The following is a 20,678-nucleotide window of genomic DNA, read 5'->3' as shown; positions in this document are numbered from 1 at the left end:
ACTATTCTAGTAGATGTGAGATGATAGCTCAGTATGGTTTTGATTTGCATTATCTTAATACCTAGGGGAAGCTGAGCATCTTTTCATGTGTCTCTTAGCCATCTGTATTTCCTCTTTGGAGAAATGTGTATTCATGTCCTTTGCCCATTATTTAATTGGGTTGTTAGTGTTTTTATTGTTGAGTTGTAGGATTTCTTTATATATACTGAATATTAAACCCTTATCAGATATGTGGTTTCCAAATATTTTCTCCCATTGAGTTGATTGCCTTTTCATCCTTTTGACAAAGTCTTTTGAAGCACTGAAGTATTCGATTTTGAAGAGTTCCATTAATCTTTTTTTCCTTCATTGCTTGTGTTTTGGGTGTAAAGTGCAAGAAACTACCACCTATCACTAGATCTTGAAGATGTTTCCCTGCATTTTCTTCTAGGAGTTTTATGGTATTGGTCTTTGACCCATATTTAGTTCTTCGACCCATTTTTAATTTTTTATAAGGTATGAGATAGGGGTCTTCTTTCATTCTTTTGTTATGGATATCCAGTTCTCTGAACACCATTTGTTGAAGATACTGTTCTGTCCCAGTTGAGTGGGCTTTGAAGCCTTGTCAAAAATCAACTGACCATCCAGCCTAGGTAGCTGGAAGCCTGATCAAGTTGAATGTGAGATAAGGCTGGTGGGATGGGGGCCAGATCATGCAGGGGTTATAGATCCTGCGACAGGTTTTGGTCTTTATCTTAAAGTCAACTTTTTAAGCAAAAAAGTTGCTTAAAACTGGTAAGATTGGACCAGTTAAAAGTCGTATGTAGGCATTTAATAATGTTTGTTCAGTGGCCACAGAGGGCGTAGAGATGGAAAATAGATGGATTCAGGGATATTTAGGAGATAAAATTGGTAAGATTTGCTTATATTTTACATTTGTGATAGGAGAAGGGAGCTTTCAAGGATGACTTGTAGGTTTCTGGCCCAGCTAAGTAGATGGATGGAGGTGTACCAGCAGGACATTCAGGGGGTAAAGAGGAAGCAAGTCATGAATTCAGTTTAGGTGCCTTCAAGACATCCAAGAAGAGATCTAAATATTAGAATTATATAATTTTTAAAATATTTCAGGTGTGTTATAAATTATAATTTATATTTTTATAGATAAATGTAGAATTAGAGAGCTAGGACTGAACAGAGAGGTCCGGGCTGGTGATATCAATATGTGAGTCATTTGGATAGTTAATAGTTGAAGCCATGAGTACAGTTGAGGTCATACAGAAAGAGTAGAGCAAGAAGAGCATATGATTTAGAAAAAGGCCACTAGAAGGGAGTATTTCATGACAAGGGAATGGTTGAATGTGTCAGAAATGACCAGTTTAACCAGTGTTTTTAGATATATATATATAGCATGGGTGGGGACCTTCTAATTCATCTTGTCTTAATTTCGTATGGTCTACTTTCAAAAGTACCAAAAGGGTAATAAAATAAATTTGGGAATATGTGCAAAATTTCTACACAGTAACATTCTAAAAGACTACAAAATGTTACTTTCTTTAAATGTAATCTGAATCACTTTCAGCCATTTTCAGTTTCTCCAACTTTCTAGACTGATCATAGCATCATCTAGAATGGATTATACATTTAAAATCTATACCTTGGTGTAGTATTTACTTAACATTTGTGTGCCCCAGGGCTCCCCACAAGTAAAAATCAGTGAGAGACAAACAAATCTGAAAGATTTCTTCACAAGTTTTTTCTTCTTTTATCTTTGTATTCCAGTTGTCTAGTATGGTGGTATGCATATAATAGGTGCTTAATAAATGTTTTCTGATTGTTGAATTATGATGTTGAAGTGTTAAAATATAATTTTAATATATTTTATTTTAATTTTCTTAGGATGGCTGGCTGTGGTGAAATTGATCACTCAGTAAACATGCTTCCTACCAACAGGAAAGCTGAGTCCTGTTCTAATACTGCACCTTCTCTAGCTGTCCCTGAATGTGCCATTTGTTTGCAAACATGTGTTCACCCAGTCAGTCTGCCTTGTAAGCATGTTTTCTGCTATCTGTGTGTAAAGGGAGCTTCATGGCTTGGAAAGCGGTGTGCCCTCTGTCGACAAGAAATTCCTGAGGATTTCCTTGAGAAGCCAACCTTGTTGTCACCAGAAGAACTCAAGGCTGCAAGTAGAGGAAATGGTGAATATGCGTGGTATTATGAAGGAAGAAATGGATGGTGGCAGTATGATGAGCGCACTAGTAGAGAGCTGGAAGATGCTTTTTCCAAAGGTAAAAAGAGCACTGAAATGCTAATTGCTGGGTTTCTCTATGTTGCTGATCTTGAAAATATGGTTCAGTATAGGAGAAATGAACATGGACGTCGCAGGAAGATTAAACGGGATATCATAGATATACCAAAGAAAGGAGTAGCTGGACTTAGGCTGGACTGTGACTCTAATACTGTAAACCTAGCAAGAGAGAGCTCTGCTGATGGAGCGGACAGTGTATCAGCACAGAGTGGAGCTTCGGTTCAGCCTCTCATGTCTTCTTCCGTAAGGCCCCTAACTTCAGTAGATGGTCAGTTAACAAGCCCTGCAACACCATCCCCTGATGGAAGTACTTCTTTGGAAGACTCTCTTGCTCATTTACAACTCAGTGGAGACAACATTGCTGAAAGGAGCCATAGGGGAGAAGGAGAAGATCATGACTCACCATCTTCAGGCAGGGTACCAGCACCAGCCATCTCCACTGAAGAAACCGAATCAGATGCCAGTAGTGATAGTGAGGATGTATCTGCGCTTGTTGCACAGCACTCCTTGACCCAACAGAGACTTTTGGTTTCTAATGCAAACCAGACAGTAGCTGATCGATCAGATCATTCAGGAACCGATCGATCGGCAGCAGGGGGTACAACAGTGAGTGTCAGTGTCAGATCCAGAAGGCCTGATGGACAGTGCACAGTAACTGAAGTTTAAATAGTCTTTGGCCCCATGCACAAGGTTGAAATGATTATTTGTAAATTTCTGCCCACATAACATTATACTCATCCCTAGTAGTGCATTTTGGGAGAGGGGGTGGGAAGGGGTGTGGACAAGATAGACCTGTAATTAAAATGTCTAACATATCTCTGTTAAGAAATTTATTTAATGTATGGCTCTTGGGTGTTAATAGTTGAGAGCTGTTTAGTAATAACCCAGTTTTCTTGCAGTCTGTTTATTTTATAAGATTTTTTAAAAATTTTCTTCGGTTCTTTTGGCCAGTGTGTGTATTATCCGTGCGTTAATGGTCCTCATCTGACTTGCATTGTGTCTTATTTTTCTGCATGGATTGACATAAAATCATTACTAAAATTTGGCATCTATGAGATACTTGGTAAGTTATGAGCAGGAAGCTTAATTTAATGGGAGAATAGATGTGAATTTGGGAATTTAAAAGTAGATGAATAATACCCATTTTATACTAAAGTTACTGAAATGGAAATGTAAAGAAAACAGCTAATAACTTACGTTTCAGAATTTTGTCAGTAACACTTCATGGAGTTTTCATAGGCTTTGCTGTCTAGTCCTTTTGTAGTTTTGAGGTTTCTCTTGATCTGCATTTTCTTTTTGATTACAGAATTTATAATTTAATAAATACAAGTTTATCAAAAATAATTTGTCTCTTATTTGAGTCTGAAAAGGGAATGGAAACATTTGGATGTTGTAGACCAGGCTCACTAAAAATAGTGTGCTGATTTGAATTGGTGGTGTTCTACTTAAATAGTCAGCTGCTCGGAAAAGTATTATTTCTTCATAGAGAATATTTACTATAATCTACAGGCAGTATTTGCAGAGTAAATATGTATGGAAATAAACTAAAGCCTTAAAAACCTTAAGGACGTAAATTTCATAGCTGGTAGTAGAGGCAAGAAATGTCTTACATTTTCATTATTAGTCTTTGTTGGTGGTTTAACACTAACCTGGATTAAATGGTAGACTTATTTATAAAAACCATTAAAGGACACAAATTCACTTTACATAAAATGTTACAGATTACAAAATCCACTTTTATTTGGTAGTTTTTATAATCTGTGGGAAAGTAAGAAGAAGTGTTGGGTTAGCCTGGTAATGTAGAATATGGACTCTCAAAAAAATAACGTTTGTCTTATTTTCCTAACTAAAAACAGTAGGATCATGTTGATTGCATTCTTTTCAAGTTCTTATGCAAGTTCTTTTCAATTTAATTTTCAAATGTGAAGTGAATGTTATAATAGCAAATAAAGACTGTCCCTACTTTGAAATAATCTTTATCTCTTGTTGTGATTGGTGAGAATTGGGACTTAATTCTTTAACTTAACATGTTTTTTTAAGAAGTCTATATCTATATCTATATCTATATATATATATGCCTATTACTGAGATTGAGATATGTTTACTTTTGAAAGTTGAAAAGAGCCAGTTTTCAGGAAAAAAAATGAAATCAGACATAAAATGTTAAATTTGTTACATGATGTTTCCCTTTTGAGGTCTTATGCGGTGTTTTGATTTTGATATACGATTAAATTTTAGAACTACAGAAACAGTAGTGCTGCTTTGGAAACTCCAGGGCACACAGATGAATGACCAAGTTTGTAGGGAGCAGACTTTCCACATGGTAGCAATCATTGTTTTGTGGATAATTTAAAAGGAAAAAAAAATTATTAAAAAAGATCAAATAAGTCTCCACATTTATTGCAGGGGTGTGAGGGAGAGAGAGAGAGAGAGAGAGAAAAGACAAAGACTGAAAAATAACGCCAGTAATAGATTTTGTGTAGAAGTTTTTCCTTTTAAAAACTGATTTTCGTTAACAGGCTAAGAGCCATTATAGGATTTGGGAATTTATAGCAATAATTTTAAGCCAAAAGTATTGTTTATTTTAGCTAGTCATTCCAGATTACTTGGTGAATACTCAAATACAATGAAAACTAGGTCACTGAGTTCAGGTATTGAAAATATTAGAAACAAATTTGAATATTAGCTTTCAAGGTAATTCTGATGCTTATATTTAATACCACTTAACATTTATGCATATTAATCACTGGCACTTTACTTGTTATTTTAAAATAACATTTTTAAAAACTTGTTATTTATTAAATTTCCCTTTCCTAGCAAGAGCGTCTAAATTTGCAGGTCCACCCCAAACAGTTCCTACAATATCTCTTTCAGTTTGTAATGACTCCATGAAACACAGCCCTTTGCTTGAAGAAACAGATTTTTTCAAAGCTCTAATTACATCTGGTGGCCCGTTGATAAACTGCTTTAGCCACTCTTGTGCCTCTCTTAGAGATTCAGTTTCATCTGAAGACTGCAAGATTTCTTCGACCATTCCAATTTTTAAAGCTTTTCCTGAATCCAGTTTCAGGGCCCCACTTAACACTTTGAGAGCTTGTCTCCTGCCAATTATTTCAACCAGCCGGGAAGTGCCACCCCAGCTTGGTACTATACCCATCTCCTTGTGGACAAATCGGATCTCACTGTCAGGCGTCATTAACCTGCAGAAGAGAGAAAAACAAGACATAAATGCCAATTATGTGTGCACGTATGTGTGTGTGTGTGTATATGTATACGTATACACACACAGTAGTCATAAAGCTACTTAGCCATTCATGATTTGATCTGGAATTTACGTAGATATTTAGATCTTTTTGTGTAGATATATTAAAAACAATGTTTGAAAAACTGGCTAATTCTAGAATTTAATCTACACTGAATTTAACATCTTGAAAACAATATCAGCATTTTTGTGCTTGTTTATTCTTTATAAATAGGAATCTAGCCTTTATTATAGCTTTGTGTCTAAAAGCCCAAGCATATGGTAGCTTAATGAGAAAACCTGGACTAAGTGAAATATGGACATTTGGAAATGTTAGATATATGTCACCAAAAAAGAATGCATAGCAAATTAAGGTCCTTCATAGTACTCAGAAAAAAAAAAGTTTTTAGCCTAGCATCGTTCAGCCTACCAGGAAAGGTGCTGAGACTGCAGAAAGGATCAAAATGATATCCTTGATTTCAGTTGAGAGAGAAAGGCACTATAAACATATAACATTAGTGGTGATAAGTGTTATAAAGAAAAAAAAAAATGGGGCAAGGGACTAGAGAATAAGTATGTGTGTGTTGGGGTTGTACTATTTTAGGTGAGGAAGTCTTCTGAATAGCTGAGCAGCTATCTGAGAGAAATGTAGGGGGAAAGTGTCCTAGGAAGAGGCAAATGCAAATACAGGGCCTTAAAGTAAACTACTAGTCTCTCAGGAACAGGCAAACATAGCTGGAACAGTAAGCAAAGTGAGAGTACAGGGAGATGAAATCAAGCTTGTAGGCCTTAGTAAGGGGTTTAGACTTTAAGTGTGAAGCTATTCAGGAGAAGACTGAGTAAGGGTGTAGCATCTGACTTGTTTTATACAGGTTGCTCTGGTTGTGTGAACTTTTTTTAGCCATTTAAAAACATTTATACAGTTTAAGGAATTTTAGAAATGTTAACTAATCCTCAGAACACTATGAGGTAGGTATAAGACTATTATGATCCACATTTTTAAATGCAGAAATTGAGGTAGCATACTCAGTATGTGTCTCTACTGTATACCACCCCTATATGGTCCATAAAATAGAGTGGAAGCAGGGATACCAGTAAAAAAGTTAACAGTGGCTTGGGTTGGGTTGATAGCAGTGATTTCCTATATCAAAGACCTATTTCTCCCAAATTCTGGGATTTTTATAGATAGAATGATTAAATACTAAGTGGAACAGGAAAGGGGAGTTAATGCAGAGAAATCAGAGGGCATGGCAACATGCATCACATTTGCTAGTTAAGTATTGGTATACTATCAACAGACTGAGCAAAGCTATACTAAATGTTTAGGGAATGCTGCATTGTCAGTTTCATTATGACTCCATACTTCAAGGAGAAGTTTTCACTAATTTGGACCAAAAGCCATGTCTATTTTTTTTTTTTCTTAAAAATGGCTAATGCTTTAGAACTACTCATTACAAAAAAAAGACTTTAGTTATTAGTTTGGCTTTCCAAAGTTTTCATTGTACAACTGCAGATGGCCTGATTAGCACCAAGAACAACAACAGACTTCGTTGTAAGTCTTTGATCCTTTAATCAGTAGAAATTCTCACAAAAGCTTATTTATCAACCCACTGGGAAAAATAACTTTCCCTTTACACCTGTGAAATCATATAAGGGAAACTCTGCCTCAATTATGAATAACTAACTGCTTCTGGAGGCAGTCATTGAAAATGGTTTTCAAAAAATACTGAAAGTGTCATAAAAATCTGCATCTGGGCCAAAATTATGAAGGGAGTACTGCTCTGTTACAGTAAACAGAAGACAATGTCAAAAGTTAAGAAAGTGAAATAGAAATTACAAAAATGATGTCAAATATCATTGGAGATGTGAATATTGTGAATAGTGAACCCACAATCCTAAAAAGCTTTACATAAAGCAAAGTAAATATGTCATTGTTCAAAATTACATTCTGGAATTGACACTGATGTTGGATCAGAGCCAAGTCTACAATAGAGAAAATGAATATGTCAGGAATAAATTAATTTAGAAAAAGTCAAACATAAAAACTGGTGAAAGTCCTAGATGCTGGGATAATGTAGAAGAGATTATGAAAACATAAGTTATCATCTATGTGAACATATTTATATCTAGAACTGTTTCTAAAAAAGAATCTTTCTCATCCTCTTTATAGCATATATATTTTTTCTTTTTTCGTTTGTTATATTTTACAAGGGGAGGTATTTAAAAGGTGAGGCCTTGTCCCCACTATGTGGGATCTGACACACGGGAGTAAATCTCCCTGGCAATGTGGAATATGACTCCTGGGAGAAATCCAGACTCAGCATCGTGGGATGGAGAACATCTTCCTGACCAAAAGGGGGATGTGAAAAGAAATGAAATAAGCTTCAGTGGCAGAGAGAGTCCAAAAGGAATTGAGAGGTCACTCTGGCGGGCACTCTTATGCACAATATAGACAACCCTTTTTAGGTTCTAATGAATTGGAATAGCTAGCAGTAAATACCTGAAACTATCAAACTACAACCCAGAACCCTTGAATCTTGAAGATGATTGTATAAAGATGTAGCTTATGAGGGGTGACAATGTGATTGGGAAAGCTGTATGACCACACTCCCCTTTGTCCAGTGTATGGATAGATGAGTAGAAAAAGGGCCGGGGGGGGGGGGCACACAGTGTTCCTTTTTACTTTAATTGTTCTTTTTCACTTTGATTTTATTCTTATTATTTTTGTGTGTGTGGTAATGAAAATGCTCAAAAATTAATTTTGGTGATGAACACACAGTTATACAATGGTACTGTGAACAACGGAATGTACGCTTTGTATGACTGCAAGATATGTGAATATATCTCAATAAAATTGAATAAAAAAAAGGTAAGGCCTTTTAAAATCATATTTCAGAACTCTAACAAATCCTGGGGTAATCTTTGTAAACATACCCACTGTGATCAAACTCTGACATCCAAGCTTTATAAATCATATGTGGGTTTGCTTGTGCACTGATACAAATTTAATATGCATTAATAAATATAGAAATGTTGAATCCTGACATACTGCAAGGGATAGTCTAGATAGAAATGTTGAATCCTGACATACTGCAAGGGATAGTCTAGAGAGTAATGGAAAGACCTAGCTCTTAAAATTTTTAAGTCTTATGACAGATATGGTTTATTTAATCATATTAAACTCCCTTATTTGGGCAAGTGAAAGAAATACAAGTATCTTCTGACTGTTTAGGATTATCAATATTGGTGATTTAAAAATTTCCTGGGACATCTTGGAGGAGAGAAGATGGGGAAATTAATGTCGATATTATTGCATGCTACTATATGGATAGAAGAGTTATAGAAAAAACTAACCCTAACTGGGCAAAGAGTATTATGTTTGTCAGGTGTTGCTAAGTCAGGTATGAGGATACTATTTTCTAATGAGTTAGCTATGAATTGCAGGTCTTTGACAAGTGTATTCAAGTAAAATTATGTGAAGAAACAACCAGGAACAACTAGTAAATAATCTGGAATAACAGCTGGGGGACAACCGAGGCTGTCCACACATCATACACCAACCTGGATTGGGAGGAATGCCCGAGATAGCAGCATAAAATCTGTAAGTAAAAACTGCGGACCTGAGCCAGAAGCCCCCTCCTCCCACGGCAGCCCAAACTGCAAAACCTTGCTGTAGTAGAAAGCAGCACTCTCTGAACAAGCAAATATACTTCAGTCCAGCTCCAACTAGGGTTTTAATTAACAAATGTGGACTGCTCAATACAAGCCACAGATCCAAACAAGCAGAGAGAGGCTTTTAGTGACAACTGACGTCAAAGAGCTGGAAGACTTCTCTGTCCCAGAAGGGGGTGCCCAGAGGACCAGGTGCTATCTCTGGCTGATGGGTGAAACTGAGGGAGGCTGTGGATTGGCCGTGAAAGGGGGCTTTCTGTCCCTTTTCTCTCTCTCTCTCAACCTGAGCTGCTCAGTGGAGAAAGCCTCAGCCATTTCCAGTTTGCAGCACTCTGACCCAGACATGGGTGGAGATAGCAGTCAGAGAGACAAAGAACCTATTAAATGCAGATGATAACTCCCTAGGGGGTGTATCTTCCCTAAGAGGAAGGAGGTGGTAGTGCCCAGCTCTACTACTTGCCTTCCATTCAGAACCAAACCCCAGAGTCTGGGGGAAAACAGCTAAAACAGAAACTAAGCAGGCCACACTTCCTTATACCAGCCAGGAGTGACAGGCTGACAGGCACCACCTGTTGGGCAGGTTAGGAAAAGCACAGTGGCTTGAGGCCTCACAGGGTGTGTCAATCTTCTAAGACACACCCTCAGGGAAACCTGATACTCAACATTGCCCTCTTCTGAGACCTGAGCCCATTCTGGTCTGGGAAAATCTGATTAGGGTAACCAAGGAAACCAGATGCCTAGACAACAGAAAACTACAACCTACACTAAGAAAAATGCAGTTATGGCCCAGTCAAAGGAACAAACTTAGCACTTCAACTGAGGTACAGGAATTGAAAAAACTAATGCTAAATCAATTCAAAAAGTTTAGGGAAGATATGGCAAAAGAGATGAAGCATATAATGAAAACACTGGGTGTGCATAGGTAGAAATCCAAAGTTCAAAAAAAAAAACAACTGGCAGAATCTATGGAAATGAAAGGCACAACAGAAGAGATAAAAGACACAATGGAGACAAAAAAAACAGCAGATTTCAAGAGGCAGAAGAAAACACTCAGGAACTGGAGAACAAGACACCTGAAATCCTACACACAAAAGAAAAGATAGGGAAAAGAGTGGAAAAATATGAGCAACATCTCAGGGACTTGAAAGACAACATGAAGCACATGAATATACATGCCATGGGTGTCCCAGAAGGAGAAGAGAAGGGAAAAGGGGCAGAAGCAATAATAGAGGAAATAATCAATGAAAATTTCCCATCTCTTATGCAGTATACCCCAAGAAGAATAGATCTGAATAGGCCTATGCCAGGACACTTAATAATCAGATTATCAAATATCAAAGACAGAGAGAATCCTGAAAGCAGCAAGAGAAAAGCGATCCATGACATACAAAGGAAGCTTGATAAGACTATGTGCGGATTTCTCAATAGAAACAATGGAGGCAAGAAGGAAGTGGGGTGACATATTTAAGATAGCGAAAGAGGAAAACCACCAACCAAGAATCCTATATCCAGCAAAACTGTCCTTCAAATATGAGGGAGAGCTTAAAATATTCTCTGACAAACAGACAATGACAGAGTGTGAACAAGATACCTGCTCTACAGGAAATACTACAGGGAGCACTGCAGACAGAAAGGAAAAGACAGGAGTGAGAGGTCTGGAACACAATTTTGGGCAGTAGTAGCACAGCAGTGTAAGTACACTGAACAAAGATGACTGTCAGTATGGTTGAAAGAGGAAGGTTAGGAGCATGTGGGACACCAGAAGGAAAGAGGAGAGAGAAAGATTGAGATTGTATAACTCAGTGAGACCTAAAGTGCTCAACAATTGTGACAAAATGTACAAATATGTTTTTACATGAGGGAGAACAAATGAATGTCAACCTTGCAAGGTGTTCAAAATAGGGTGGTATTGGGGTTAAAATCAATGCAAACTAGAGACCATAATTCACAGAAACATTGTATTATGCTTCCCTTACTGTAACAAAGGCAATATACCAAAGCTAAATGCATATAAGAGAGGGACATAAGGGAGGGATATGGGACTCTTGGCACTGGTGATGTTTGACTCTTTATTGTACTTTAGTTTAATGCTATCTTTCCTTTTGTTGCTTCCTAGCTGTCAGTTTTCTCCCTCTCTCCCTCCCTCTCTCTCTCCCTCTCTCTCTTTTTTCTCTTTCTTTTTTCTTTTTCTTTTGTCTCTGCCTTCTTGGACTCTTCCTCCTGCTTTGTGGAAGAAATGGAGATGTCCTTATATAGACAGTGGTGATGGTAGTAAGTACATAAATACGGGACTATACAGGGAACCATCGATTGTTTACTTAGAACAGAATGTATGGTGTGTGAATAAAACCATATTAAAAAAAATGAGTTGATGAAGAAACCTGGAGGGCACTATATTGAGTGAAATCAGACAAATAAGGAAAAATATCGCAGGGTCTCACTGATATGAACTAATTACAATATGTAAACTCATAGACATGAAATATAAGTTACCAGGATATAGAACGAGGCTACCGAATGGGGAGCAGTTGCTTATTATGAGCAGAATGTTCAAGTAGGTTGAACTTAAATGTTTGGAAATGGACAGAGGTGATGGTAGCACGTTGTAATAACTAACAGTGCTGAATGGTGAGTGAATGTGGTAGAAAGGGGAAGCTCAGAGTCACGTATGTCACCAGAAGGGAAGTTGCAGGCTAAAAGATGGGAATGTATAAAACAGTGAGTCTTGTGGTGGGCAACGTCCACAATTAACTGTACAAATATTAGAAATCCCTTTCATGAACTAGAACAAATGTATTACACTATAACTAGAAGTTAGTAATAGAGGGGCATATAGGAAAAAATATATATACCCATTGCAAACTATATACTACAGTTAGTAGTATTTTAACATTCTTGCATCAATAGTAACAAATGTACTATACCAATACTGTGAGTCAATAATGGAGGGGGGTGTAGTTAGGGGTATGGGAGGATTTGAGTTTCCTTTTATGTCTTTATTTCTTTTCTGGAGTAATGAAAATGTTCTAAAAATTGAAATAAAATTAATTGTGGTGATGGATGCACAGCTGTATGATGGCAACATGGGCAACTGTGCACTTTGGATCTTTGGATAATTGTATGGCATGAGAACAATCTCAATAATTAAAAAAAATTTTTTTAAATATGAAAATCTATCAATTTTTACTAAAATAGTAAGTTAGTTCTAGCAAAAATTATATAAGATAAAATTTTTAAAAATGGTTATTAATGAACTATGTGATAAAGGATGAAAAAAATACCTGAGTTGAGAGACTCTGAAGTCAGACTGCCTGGGCTGAAAAGCTGGCACAGCCCTGGACTGGCTACATTCTAAATTCTGTGAAATACAGCAAAGGAAAAAGAACCATGGTGTAAAGAGGATGAGGAAGATCCCTCTCTACATCTCAGGGAAGTTCCTTAACTTCTCAGGACCCCAATTTGGTGTTCTATACAAAAGATTTAATAACAACACTTATTATTGTAAGTATTAAACAATTACGAGTATAAAAAGAGTTAAAATGTGAAAGGTGCTAAGAACATAAATATAATGCACAATTTTCCTTAAGATTATCTTAGAGGGATTGTGTCTATGTATGTTTAAAAAAAAAGTAGTGTCTTCCACCCCAACCATATCTATAGTAGAACAAGTATTATTTGTTCCTTTAATTGGAAATATAAAAGTTATACATATATTTTGTTGACTGACATATTGAACTCTATATATGTTAGCTTTTATGATTAAATTGGCTGCATTGTTGGTTTCCTCTCTTGATAGGTAGGTCAACACAACTAACAATAGTGTTTCTGCTAGAGAGGTAATATAGTTCAGCACCTAAACTATTCAAAATAAAAGAGCTATATTCACATAGAAGCCCAGCAAATGATGTTATATAAATGAAGACTATAAAATATATACAACTTTCATATTTCTAAAAGAATACTGTGTTCAGATAGAAACATCCTCCATAAGGTTATCTTAAGGAGAATTACGTAATATATTAGTACAATTTAAGTGCAATGTATGTAAAAGCATAAATATGCTCCACTCATTTTATTCAGAGATAGTTTGAGTAAGAAGGTAAATGACTAAATGAGGGAAAAGTTTTATTCGTGTGTATGTGGTGGTGATAGAGTGGGTGAGGAGCAGACAGGAAAATGTTTCATGATTTTCAAGTCTGCTTTTAATAGTAATCCTAGCATGATCACAGGCAGACTTTCTTTATATCACAGGCTCTTAGATGAAACTGATTCCCAGCACTGTGGCAGTAACTACAAAACAAAGCAACACGGGCAATGTACTGCTTCCTGAGGTGGAAATCTCACGTTCAGAGTAAAGTACTCCCAAGTCAAAAGTGAAATCCGTTTTCTAATGACTCTTTGGCATGTGGGATGTGTTTGTGTGCGTGCGCATGCACAAGTATGTGTACTATGTATATATCTTTCTGTGTATTTTATTAAGTCAGTATCTTAAGAAAAGGGCTACCTATAGTTAGCTCCCTCAATACAAGCATGTTTACAGCTCCCTTTCTTTGTAATATACTTGAAACTAATGGGTATTTGGCGGAGAGTTATTTATATTCATGAAAACGATGTCAGAAACTGGAAACAAATTAGATAGGCAGACTAAATACTGGAGTTTAGAATTCTATTTCACCAGAAGGTGGAGGAATAAAAATGTTTTTCATCTGGTATATAAACAGCTAAATCTTTGATACCAAAAAGAAAAAAAGGCAAAGGAAATTCATACAATTCACACATACAATCAATGAACCTACGAAAATTTGTGCCACATTGCAAATCTTTAAAAATACAAATTAAAATGAAATACAATTTTTAAGTATCAAAATTAGGAAAGAAATTTTAAAAGATAGTATGGATTGAATAACATTCCTCAAAAAGCTACACTGAAGTCCTAATCCCCAGGACCTTAGAATGTGATCTGATTTGGAAATAGAGTCTTTACAGAGGGAATTAGGCAAATTCAAATAAGGTCATATTGGAATAGGGAGGACCCTTAATCCAATATAAGTGGTGAGGGAGATAGATACAGAAAGAGAAGACAGCCATATGACAACAGAGGTAGAGACTGAGTTATGCCACAAGCCAATGAATGTCAAGGACTGCTGGTCACCACTGGAAGCCAGGAGAGCGGCATGGAGCAGACTCTTCCCTATAGAATTCAGAGGGAACATGACTGTGCCCACACTCTGATTTCAAACTTCTCGACTCCAGAATTGTGCAACAATAAATGTCTTTTGTTTTAAGCCTCCTAGCTTGTGGTACTTTGTTACAGAAGACCTAGAAAACTAAGACAAAAAACATTATGCTGATTGTAGAAAGGATGATGTTGAATAGACACTCACATACCACTGGTTGGAATATAAAATTGGTAGAATCTTTTCTGGAGGACAACTTGGTAATATGTATCAAAAACTTTGAATGTTTTCATATCTTTCGATTAAGGTTTATAATACTTATAGGATTTATTTTAAGGAAATAATTTGGAATGTGGACAAAGCCTTATGTATAAGGTTGTCAGCATTCATCATAACAGAGAAAAATTAGAAACCAAAGAAGGATAAATTATAGTACATCCATATTGATGGAATATTTTCTATTTAAATTCATGTTTTCAAATATGATACGAGAAAACTGTCCCTAAACATATACTATATACCATATGACCCTAGTTTTGTTAAAAAAAAAAGGAAAATTATCTGCCTATTAAAAAAGACATGAAGAAAGCACAACAAATGTTAATGCTAGTTATCTTTGGATGGTGGCTGTGGTGGTTTGCAGCTGTATGTATCCCAGGATATCATGTTCTTAAAGCTAAACCATTCCTGTGGGTGTCAACCTATCGTTAAGTAGGACTTTTTGATGAGGTTACTTCAGTTAAGGTGTGGCCCAGTGTGGGTCTTAATCCTTTTACTGGATTCCTTTATAACCGAATGTAATTCAGACAAAGAGAGAAAAAGCCAGGGAAGCAAGAAGCTGAAATCAAGGAATAGGAAGAGAAGGGAGAGACCAGCACTGCTGCCATGTGCCTTGCCATGTGCCAGAGGAGCCAAGGATCACTGGAAGCCAGTCTTTGGGAAGAAAGCATTGCCTGACGATGCCTTGATTTGGACATTTCTCTCAGCTTCAAAACTGTGAGCTTGTAAGCTAATTCATTCCCATTGTTACAGCCAACACATTTCATGGTATCTGTTTTGAGCAGCTCAGCAAACTAAAACAGTAGCAATTGTTTAATCTATACTTGTATGTATTTTAAAAAATACAACTTTGCTATTCAGTGTGTGGTTTGTGGTCCAGCAACATCAGCATCATGTCAGGCCCCACCCCAGACCTATTAAATCAGAATCTGCAATTTAAAAAAACCGCCAGGTGATTCATATTCACTAGCATGAGTATACATTATCTTTTTATCATCATAGAACACAATAAACATTATTTTTAAAATATTACCACCTGTATTTGTTTTCTATTGCTGCTGTAAAAAATTACCACAAACTTAATGGCTTAAAATAACACACATTTATTATCTCATAGTTCTTTAGTCAGAAGCCTGGTACAGCATGGCTAACAGTCTTCTGCTTAGAGTGTTACTAAGCCACAATCAAGGTGGCAGCAGCACTGCCTTCTTTTGTGGAGTGTCTGGGGATTATTCTACTTCTGAGCTCATTCAAGTTCTTGGCAGAATTCAGTTCCATGTGTTTCTAGGATTGAGGTCTCCATTTCCTTGCTGCTTTCAGCCAGGGGTTGTCCTGATCTAGAGGCATCCACTCATGGTTCACTCATGGTTCCATTTTTCCACCTTCAAAGCCAACAACAGTGGGGCAAGTCCTCATGCTTCAGATCGCTCTGACTACCTCTTCTGTCTCATAGTTTTACATGTAAAGGCTCATGTGATTTAGATTGGGCTTACTTGGATAATCCAGGATGATCTCCTTATTTTAAGGTTCAGAATCTTAATTACATTGGCAAGGTTCTTTTGCCATAAGTTAATGTAACATATTAAAAGGTCCAAGGGAATAGGGCGTGGGCATCTTTGGGGGCCATTATTCTGTCTATCACACCACCTAAAGCTCAATGGATGAACACATGCACTGAGTATGATTTCCCTTTCATTCTGTCCATGCTATTAATTTGTCTTCCTGCCCCATACACATTCTTCCTACAGCTACAGCTAGCTCCCACCACCACCACCACCACCGCCCCTTCCCTTCTTTCTTTCACCTCCTGGAAAACTTTTGGCCAACTATTCAATGAATCTTTTTGTTACACTGTTTCAGTTGTTAGCAAGTAAAGACCCAGAGAGGAAACTCTGATAACCAAAAAAAACGAGGATTTGCTGGACCTGTAACAATTATTTCAGGTAATTGTTCAGGAGTCCTAATTTGCTAAGGGAAGACATTATACTTGTAGAGTTCCAGAACCCCAAAGAAGTTTTTTTCCTCCAAAATTAAACTAGTAAAATCAAAATATAAAGACACAATTGATCCCTGCTACCAAGCTAAAGAACTGCAGGGTTGAGAAATTTAGTTAGGGCATGACTGTATGTGAAAAGGAAGAAAAGAAAAAGGTGTATATCCTAGTCAGTGGAATTAAGAACTTTTTCTAATTATGAAATATTTCAAAAGTACAGAAAATAATATATTCATGTACCCACCACCTACATGTAACAGATGTTTAACATTTTGCTATTATTTATTTCTGAACTTTCCTCATCTCTTCCTTCTCTCCCCTTCCTCCTTCCCTCCCTATTGGCACTAATATCCTGAGGTTGGTTAGAATCATCTCCATGCATGCTTTAATGTTTGCTCAACATCCTATATATCTATTAAATAGTAAAGCTTTGCCGAGATTTTAGAAAAGAGATAAATGAGTAATAGTATTTCAGTGATATGTCCAGTATCAGCAAAGGCAGTGTACCTATACCAATTATGATGATTTGAATCTATTATGTGCCCCAGAAAAGCCTATGTTCTTTTAATCCAATCTTGTGGAGGCAGATCTACTGTGGGTGGGACCTTATGATTATGTTGTTTCCATGGAGAATTGACTCAGCCCATTCAAGGTGTGTCTTAATTCCCTTGCTCCAGTCCTCTATGAAAGAATAAAAGGCAGAGTCATTTTGGAGAGACTCAGTGAAGCTAAGAGAGAAATGCCCAGAAATTTTGGAGAGAGCCATTCTGAAACCAGAACCCAGAAGAGAAGTGCCAGCAGACATCACCATGTGCCTTCCCATGTGACAGGAAACCCGGATGCCAGCAGCCTTTCCTCCAAGAAGGTATCGTTTTGTTGATGCCTTAATTTTGACATTTTCATGGCCTTAGAATTATAAGTTAATAAATCCCCATTGTTAAAAGCCAACCCATTTCTGGTATATTGCATTCTGGCAGCCTTAGCAAACCGAAACACCAATCAACATTGGTTAATATTACTTTGGCAGGTATCTACTACATTGGAAATGAATTCATCAGACTATCATTGCTTGATTACATTAGCCATTAAGATAATTCAATGAACTTTACTGTGATTCCCTGTTGCTAAGTAATCTTATCATTAAAATTGGACTTATTTTGGAAGCCTGTTCTGATTGATAGTTATATTTCTCATTGTTAATAAAAATCCTGGCATTCTAATTGACACTGTTTTCATGAGTAGGGATAATTTGAGCCATTCCTCCACACCTAATCAAATTTGAATTCACTGACAAAATTTAAATTCTTGGACCTACAAAGTTAAGGAAGGACTAGGTTTTGGGAATTCTACTCAAGTAATATACCACACCGTGAGGCCGCTCTTTTGACATTACTCTCTAAGTCTTATCATAAAGCTCTACACCATAAATACCTTGTAGACTTTGACTAAAGCTTAATGTAAAACAAAGCAAAACAAAACCAGAAACAACAGTAAAAATTTTCCCTAGGTTGAGTTATCAGATTTGTTTTTTCTAATTCTCTTTCCAGTTTGGTATCATAAGACGGAATACAATTAAATTGAAATCAAGGGCAGTGTTCAATAAAGTAGTCATGATTTAATTCTGCCTAGTTACTTACTATATATGTGAGATGGAATATAATTTTTTTTCTTTTTTTTTCAATTTCATCATTAATCACAACACCAAATGGTTCTGCAAAGTCACAGTAATGTTTTCCTCCTGTATGTATTTTTAAAGTATTATCCAAGTACAGCAGTTCCTGCAGACATAATTCTTAAAAACCCAATTACTGTTGAAAGTTTAGAAAATATAGACAAGCATAAAGAAAATAAAATTCCCAGTAATTCTTTCATAAAAAGAGATGACTACTATTAACATTTTACTATATTTCCTTTCCATACATAAAGAATTTTTTCCTAAACATATACACTTCCTATATATACATCAACTTAAAAAAAAAATTGTGAGCTATTTCCATGTCACTCAATATTCACTGAAAGCTTATTTTTAAAACCTTTATGATATTCATTTCTGAATTGACTCCTTAATTTAACCACACTCTTTGATTTGGAGAACATGAATATGTTCCTAAACCATTCTAAGCATTAAACATTTTGATTATATAATCCCAATACAGTGAGAGCTGAAAACCTTACACATTTGATACCATAGTAATGTATGTATTTCTATATTATAAATACGTGCTTTATTTGCTCTAGGTATTTCTTCTTCCAAATGTTAGAAAACACTCCTACTCTTTTTGAATTAAAAATATCTACTAGAATAGCTCCCGAATTATTGATCTCAGAAATGAAATATATAATGTTATATTACTAAAAATAGGAGGGGCAGTTTTAAAAGTATTATTGAAGTATACAAATTTTTCCTGTTTTTATAGTTTATACAAGTGGAATCATATGTTCTATATTCTTGCATGTTTGGCTTTTGCTGAACACTATGCTTGTGAGAGTCATCCATATTGTTACATGTAGTTATAGTTCATTCATTCTTTTATTACCGTAAAATATTTCATTGTGTGAATATACCACAATTGATTTAGATGAGATTAAGCACACCAAAACTCTTGAAAAAAAACAGGAATGGATAGGTACTTCCTACTTAGTGTGTGTGCGTATGTGTGTGTGTGTGTGTGTATATTTTTTTTTTCCCTCAGTCTCGAGCCACCAATTTACTTAATGGGAAAAGATCAAGCATGAAGCAAAGATGCTAACTTTTTCCAGTACTGTTTAATATTGTACTATAGGTATTAACTGATACAATTAAGAATAAAAAACTGTTGGAGCATAATAATTGGGAAAAAAATGAAACTATCTCCATAATATACTTAGAAAACTCCTAGAGAATCAATTATAAAACCAACTCAAAAAATTCAGGAGGGTAACAGGATATGAATTAACATAAAAAACAGCCTTTATCCTATGCACAAATAAGCAATTAGACCACAGAAATGAAGGAAAAACTCGGTTTACAATAGCAACAAATAAAGACAACATACTTATGAATAAACTTACCAAGAAACGTTTTTAAAAATCTATGTAAAAAACTATAAAACTTCCCCCAAAAAACTAAAAGTAGACTTAGACAAATGTTAAAACATCTCTTATTCTTGATTATTATGTTTCAACATCATCAAGATGTCAGTTTTCCTGAAATAATTTATAAATATAATGCTATCCAAATAAAAAATATCAACACCATTCCTTTTTTAACTGGAGTTAGACAAATTGATATGAAAGCGCCTATGGGAAAAATAAATATGCAAAAAGAGCTATAAATACTGAGAAAACCTATGACAGGGAACTAGCCCTACCAGATATTAAACATATTAAAAATACACAATAATTAAAAGTGTTGAACTGGTACAGGAAGAGGCAAACAGACCAATGGAACAGAATAGAAAGTCCATCAATAGAGCCAACAACATGTACTAGTATTGTATATAAGGTGGTATTTTGAATCAATGGAACACAGGAGGCCTTTATTAAAAATGTGTTAGGACAAATGGATAGCCATTGAAAAAAAAAGATGAAATTAATGCATTATCATTTCATACATAAAAATGAACTCAAAATGGATTAGATATATAAATGTAAAATACAGAACTATTCAAGTGCTACAAGAAAACATAAGTGAATTTCTCCATAATCTGGGTATATGGAAAGGCTTTTTAACTTTCACACAAAATCCAGATGCAGTAAAAGAAAAATGCTGACAAATGTGACTTCATTAAAAAGAGGCCTGCTTGGCAAAAATAAACAAACAATAAGAAATCATAAGCAAAGCTAAAAGACACAAGACAAACCAGGACAACACAAGCAAAATATATCACAGATAAGGACAAATATCCCTAAAATATAAAGATTTTATAAAAATTGAGGGGGAAAAAAAAACCCAACTATCTTATAGTGAAAGAAGCAAACACATGAAAAATAATTCACAAAATATACAAAACTGGTCTTCAATCACATGAAAATATGACAAACTTCACTTAC

General features: G+C 35.8%; 2 protein-coding genes across 5 annotated transcripts in view; one reads left to right on the top strand and one right to left on the bottom strand.

The window, feature by feature from the left end:
- The window catches only part of RNF146 (ring finger protein 146), a 35,458-nt gene extending 31,197 nt beyond the window's left edge, over positions 1 to 4,261 (top strand). The window contains exon 3 of the mRNA XM_037842114.1: positions 1,876 to 4,261. Coding sequence (XP_037698042.1) covers positions 1,876 to 2,950 — 1,075 coding nt within the window. The 3' untranslated portion in view covers positions 2,951 to 4,261. The remainder of the gene's footprint in view (positions 1 to 1,875) is intronic.
- Positions 4,262 to 4,668: 407 nt separating this feature from the next.
- Positions 4,669 to 20,678, bottom strand: part of ECHDC1 (ethylmalonyl-CoA decarboxylase 1) — a 69,093-nt gene continuing 53,083 nt past the window's right edge. For 3 of the 4 annotated variants that reach the window (XM_037842115.1, XM_037842117.1, XM_037842116.1), the window contains exon 6: positions 5,076 to 5,484. In XM_037842115.1, coding sequence (XP_037698043.1) covers positions 5,076 to 5,484 — 409 coding nt within the window. Of the gene's footprint in view, positions 5,485 to 20,678 lie in introns of all 4 variants that reach the window. The other variant, XM_037842118.1, reaches the window with a different exon arrangement.

Source organism: Choloepus didactylus, chromosome 7 (genome assembly GCF_015220235.1).
Source record: "Choloepus didactylus isolate mChoDid1 chromosome 7, mChoDid1.pri, whole genome shotgun sequence".
Classification (NCBI taxonomy): Eukaryota; Metazoa; Chordata; class Mammalia; order Pilosa; family Megalonychidae; genus Choloepus; species Choloepus didactylus.
The sequence above is the reverse complement of the archived record's forward strand: the minus strand, read 5'-3'. Positions and strand labels throughout refer to the sequence as shown.